The sequence below is a fragment of the Seriola lalandi genome, unplaced genomic scaffold (assembly GCF_002814215.2).
Source record: "Seriola lalandi dorsalis isolate HSWRI2012SDOR001 ecotype SW California unplaced genomic scaffold, Sedor1 jcf7180002049859, whole genome shotgun sequence".
Classification (NCBI taxonomy): Eukaryota; Metazoa; Chordata; class Actinopteri; order Carangiformes; family Carangidae; genus Seriola; species Seriola lalandi.
Genome location: NW_019520412.1, coordinates 5,948 through 11,528, shown reverse-complemented (window position 1 = coordinate 11,528; position 5,581 = coordinate 5,948). Strand labels below are relative to the sequence as shown.

The 5,581-nt window shown below is 46.3% G+C and overlaps 2 protein-coding genes across 2 annotated transcripts in view; both read left to right on the top strand.

Moving 5' to 3' along the window:
• Nucleotides 1-25: 25 nt before the first annotated feature.
• LOC111649031 (calpain-2 catalytic subunit-like) lies at nt 26-2,211 on the top strand. The gene is made up of 5 exons (XM_023398768.2): nt 26-300; nt 435-513; nt 1,588-1,704; nt 1,811-1,869; nt 2,073-2,211. The coding sequence occupies exons 1-5, from the start codon at nt 232-234 to the stop codon at nt 2,094-2,096; spliced, it is 348 nt and encodes a 115-aa protein (XP_023254536.1). The 5' UTR covers nt 26-231; the 3' UTR covers nt 2,097-2,211.
• Nucleotides 2,212-3,812: 1,601 nt separating this feature from the next.
• The window catches only part of LOC111649030 (calpain-2 catalytic subunit-like), a 6,028-nt gene continuing 4,259 nt past the window's right edge, over nt 3,813-5,581 (top strand). The window contains exons 1-3 of the mRNA XM_023398767.2: nt 3,813-4,126; nt 4,919-4,988; nt 5,439-5,560. Of these exons, the coding sequence (XP_023254535.1) occupies nt 3,890-4,126; nt 4,919-4,988; nt 5,439-5,560 (429 nt within the window). The 5' untranslated portion in view covers nt 3,813-3,889. The remainder of the gene's footprint in view (nt 4,127-4,918; nt 4,989-5,438; nt 5,561-5,581) is intronic.

Genomic DNA, 5,581 nt, shown 5'->3' with positions numbered 1-5,581 from the left:
TGTAGACAGGTGTAGACAGGTGTAACAGATGTAGACAGGTGTGGACCAGCTGTAGACAGATGTAGACAGGTGTGGACCAGATGTAGACAGCTGTAGACAGGTGTAGACAGGTGTGGACAGCTGCAGACAGCTGTAGACAGGTGTGGACAGGTGTGGACAGGTGCGGACAGGTGCAGACAGGTGTAGACAGGTGTAGACAGGTGACCTCTGTGATCTTTAACTGGACCTCAGATGGACGGCAGTGGTAAACTGGGTCTGGTGGAGTTTCACCGCCTGTGGACAAAGATCCAGAGATACCTGGTGAGGACGGTTCCACTCTCATGTTGTTTCTGAGAACAGTGCCTTGCTCATGGACACTGAGGACAGGCTGCTCTGTCATACAATGTAAACAGTAAATACAGCTATTGTCTCCTCCTCCTCCTCCTGTTCTGTAGGAGATCTTTCAGAGTCGTGACTCAGATGGTTCTGGTACCATGAGCAGTCATGAGCTGAGAGCAGCTCTATCTGAAGCCGGTGAGTCTGAAACCTCTTAGATCTTAGAGATTGGTTCCTGTCAGGGTTTGAGGAGTGGTTCTGGATTATTCTGCTTTAGGAGGTTCTTGAGGATCTAAACATCCAGAGATGACTCAGGAGGTTCCAGGTTCTCTAACAAGGTTCTAGAGCTGATTGAAAAGGTTCCGTAAGAGGTTTCACAGGGGTTCAGGATTCTGTTGGTTCTTCTAAGGTTCCTTTAAAGAGCGGTGTTCAGGAGGCTCTAGATCAGAGGTCTGCAACCTTTTTACTCCAAGAGCTACTTTGACCAAACAAAAGTCCTCATGTCATATATCACTGGTTACATTTACTCCCATCGTATCAAAACCGAATCATTTAACAAGTCATCAAACACCAACAACCTGTGCATTTGATTTAGTTGCATTGGGAGCAGATTTACTGAGTGAGGTTGTGTTGCTTAAAGTTTGAACTATGTGTCCATGTTTGTACAAACTATATTCTCTGAAGCCTTCGGTGCTAGCTACTGCTAGCTACTGCTAGCTACTGCTAGCTACTGCTAGCTACTGCTAGCTCGCCAGCCACCTGTAGGGCCCTGCTCTAGATGTTCTGACATGAGTCTCAGGGTTCTTTAAAGATCCACAAGAGGGTTTCAGACAAGGTTTATGATGATGTTCTCGTTTTAGATATTACTGACATATTCAACCTCCACACAGTTTGTTTACAAACAAACACCAAACAAACAAACAAACAAACAAACAAACAAACAGTCTGTTATCACCTGGTTCAGTCAGATCAAACATTGTCATCAGTGTTTGAAGCCACTTACACATGAAATCATCCTCCACTGATGTGACATTATTCCAGTCGGTTACCACGACAACACAACCTGCAGTGTTTCTATGGAGGTTCAGATCAACGTCTTCCTGTGTGTGTGTGTGTGTGTGTGTGTGTGTGTGGAGGAGGGTGGTGCTGGTCCTGGTTCTTTGTAAAGATCCAGTAGAGAGCTCCATCTGGTGGATGTTCAGTGTTACTGCAGAGTGACACCATCTGTGTGTGTGTGTGTGTGTGTGTGTGTGTATGTGTGTGTGTGTGTAGGTTTCCAGGTGAACAGCTCTGTGATCCAGGAGATTGTCAGTCGATTCTCTGACGCGAGTTTCGCAATCGACTTCGACTGTTTCATTGGCGCTTTGATCCGATTGGAGCTTCTCTTCAGTGAGTCACCAGCTAACCACACCCACATCAGCTAACCACACCCACATTGGCTAACCACAGCTCCCAGTGTGATTCTGTTTTAATACATTTCCTCTTTCTTCCACAGAAATGTTCAGAACTTTGGACAAGAAGAACTGGGGGAAGATTGAACTGGACCTGCAGCAGGTAAAACCCCAGTCCTGTTCTGGTCTGACCGGTCTGACTGGTCCTGGACCAGCAACTCCTACAAGAACACCAGAGTCCAGTCCTGCTGCTGCCCCCTACAGGCCGCAGTGACGTCTGCAGCTTTAACCTAAGCCTGGTATTGGTCACATGACACAGCAGCCTCATGACATCATCACTAATCTCTTCTTCTTCTCTTCCTGCAGTGGCTCTGCCTCGCCATCAACTGACCACCACCTGCTCCAGGAGCAACACCTGCAGAGATCTGATCTGATCTAATCTGATTTTAATTCTTGCTTTTCTAAATTGAATTCAACTCTGAAATAAAGTTGTTTGTTCTCTTCAGTTTGTCTCTAAATGTTTTGAATGTCTCTGATGTGGACTGAGTTTCTGTGGACCAAACTGAGTCCAGATGAAACCAGGACTGACCGATGGGTTCAGAGCTGAGGGACTGAAGGAGGAACAGGAAGTGAAGATTTAAAATCCTGGAAAAACCAACAGAGAACAAAATCTTCTCCTGAGTCTGTGACCATGTGACCTGACTGATCCTGGACCTGGTCTCTGTATGAATCAACCTCATCTGTTTGTTATATTAATGTTATTAAATTTATTATAATATTATTACATGTGCTGTGAAGCTGAGTCTGAGGGGGCAGGGCTTCTTGGCAGATCCAGACTACATCACGCTGGTCCTGGTTTCAGTGGTTCAGGTCTGACCCAGGGCCTTCAGAAACCAGCTGGTCTCTCTGGTCCACTTGGATCTGGTTTTGTAGTCTCCTCCTAGCTGACCAAACAGGGATCGTCATGGTGACCGCAGGTGGGCGGGGCCTGACCTGAGCTGTGAACAGCTGCCGATGTAGGCTTGAGATTAAACAGTAAAACGCTCAGAGTTCACCTGTCCAGTCCAACACCTGTACTGCAGCTGTTTCTGACATCTGACACAGAGTGCACTAAAGGTCAAACCAGGTGAGTGTTGGCTTGTGGTCTCTGAGGTGTCTCCACTTCTTTACCTGTTCAGAGCACTCCTGTGTGGGCGTGTCCTGATTTGACAGCTGTGTGTGTGTGACCTCAGGACATGTGAGGGGTTGAAGTGGTGCATGCACACCTGTTGACTGGTCTATGAAAACCTGAAGAACCGGATTCCTCAGGTTCTCAGTAAGGAGACCTTTAGTAAACCCTCCTGTGGATCAGGACTGGGATCGTCTCAGACTCTTACTGTGTATTTGATCTGGTTCCTGTCAGATCCTCCACCCTCCGCAAATATTACCCAACCTGTGGAGCATTATAATGATCCGACTGATGATGATGGTGATGAAGAGGGAGAAGAGGAGGAGGAGCAGGAGCAGTGGACACAGTGAGGAAGGCTCAAAGAATGAAACAGTTTGTGCCTGAGTTCAGTAACTGGAACACACCCTTCCTGCTTCTTGCTCCCAGAATTCAAAACCACAGAACAGGAAGTCAGGAAGGACATCAGTCTTCACAATAAAAGCATCTGGGTTTGTATGGTTTATATGGTTTATTAACTGCTTGTCTCCAGGTCACAGCTGAAAACAGTAACATGTTCTTCTTTATGATGTTAAACCAAACCAGTTTCATCCTGTGTACAGGTGGAGGGTGTGAAACTGAATTTTAATTAATCTGTAAAAACTTCATTTTATTGTTTTGACATTTTATTCATGTTTTATTCAAACGTAATACCAATTAAATAATAATAATAATAATAATCTAATGCGTCGCTTTAGTTAAAAAATGTTAATAATTGATTATTTTTATTATAATTATTAAAATATAATTAATCTGCCTCACCTTTTTTTTTTATCTTTAAAACTCTTGTAAAACTATCTGATGAACACAACGATTTATTTTGGAGGTACTCACCGGAAGTCTCACCTGTATGGCTGACTCTGCCTCTGAAATCCAAACGGAGTGAACGCCCTCTTCCTGGCATCTCACCTGCATCCTGACTCCGCTCCAGACTCCAAGACTCTTCGGGACCGTCCAGTCCAGGATCCAGACCAGCATCATGGCGGGCATCGCGACCACCCTGCAGCACCACCGGGAGAAGATCCAGGGCATCGGCAGCAACAGCCGGGCGACGAAGTACCTGAACCAGGACTACGAGGCTCTGCGGCAGCGCTGCTTCGAGACCGGCCAGCTGTTCCAGGACGAGACGTTCCCCGCCCTGCCCTCCTCCCTGGGCTTCAACGAGCTGGGCCCGAACTCCTACAAGACTCGCGGGGTGTCGTGGAGGAGACCCGCGGTCAGTGGAGGTTCATTACTCTCATGAAGTTCGGTTCCAGACCTGAACCAGACTTAATTTAAAAAACGTTTTATTATATCTTTTTTCTTTTCTTTTTTTTTTAATGAATCCAGACTTTTATTTTTAATGAGTGAATTTAGTGGATGTAATGAGTCATAACTCCAGCCACAGGAAGAATTAAAGAATAGAAAATAAAACATCGAGCTGATTATCAGGGATCAATAATATCCCATCTGCCTCGTGATGTCACGTTTGTTTCTGTAGGTTAGTGATCAGGAGGGTTTCAAATGTCAGGTTTTACAAATGGAGTTTGGTTTAGGGCTCAGCCTGTTGAGGTTGGAGCTTTTATTTTGACAGTCTGGTTTCTAACTGAGCCTTTAAGTGTTTATCAGTTTTTATCATCAGTTTAGATCAGTTTTCCTCTCAGATTTGATCAGTTTGACTTTTTGATCAGAGACTGAGGCTCAGTGGGTGGAGGAGGGTGGAGGAGGGTGGAGCTGCTTCATGATTACTGACAGACTACATAAAGGATTTCAGTTGAACCGGTGGGGCTAGACTCAGAATGAAGGGTTTTAATCCCTGAGCACTGTCTGCAGGTTGTTGTTGTTGAAAACCTGAACAAAGACCTGACCTGTGAAACACACACACCCACACCTGGGGTAAGACAGGTATCAGGTTTCTGGTCTTAAAAGGCCATGAGCTGCAGGTTTGTGCTGAAGGTCCACAATGAGACCAGAGTCCAGTTCTAGTCTCAGACCACGTCTCATCAGTTGATGTTTGTTCCCTGTGCAGGAGTTGACCTCTGACCCTGAGTTCATCGTCTCTGGAGCCACGAGGACTGACATCTGTCAGGGAGCTCTGGGTGAGGACACACACACACAGGCACACACACACAGGCACACACACACACACACACACACACACGTATATGTGTGTGCATGCGCATGTGTGTGTGTGGGGTAACAGTTTTTGTCAGGTGAGTATTGTCATGTCAACAGAAACAGTAAACATGCTGACAGGCAGGTGGGTGGTGGCTTACACACTGTGATGTCATCACAGGTGGTTCACCAGGAAATAGTTTCTATGGTAACAAAGCACACCAACTGGGAGAGTCCAGCCAATCAGAGGGCAGACAGACCACAGAGGGAGGAGCATTCTGCTGATTTCAACTCTGTCTGGTGGTGTGTTTAAGGACACTCTGACATCTGAGTTCTGTCTGCTCCTGCCTAGAAACTCCCATGATCCTTTTCACAACCTCCATGTTCTGCTGATATTTAGACTTAAGCCCTGCCCCCTGTCTGTCCGTCATCAGGTGACTGCTGGCTCCTCGCCGCCATCGCCTCTCTGACCTTGAATGAGGAAGTTCTGGCTCGAGTCGTTCCACATGGACAGAGCTTCAGGGAAGGAGAGTACGCCGGGATCTTCCACTTCCAGGTACAGAACACAGAACCAGGT

What these genes read in the sequence shown, in the direction of transcription:
- LOC111649031 (XM_023398768.2), top strand. Translation starts at nt 232, where the DNA reads ATGGACGGCAGTGGTAAACTGGGTCTGGTGGAGTTTCACCGCCTGTGG. An exon ending in CCGATTGGAGCTTCTCTTCA is followed by an intron (nt 1,705 to 1,810) that starts GTGAGTCACCAG and finishes TTTCTTCCACAG; the next exon opens with AAATGTTCAGAACTTTGGAC. An exon ending in TTGAACTGGACCTGCAGCAG is followed by an intron (nt 1,870 to 2,072) that starts GTAAAACCCCAG and finishes CTCTTCCTGCAG; the next exon opens with TGGCTCTGCCTCGCCATCAA.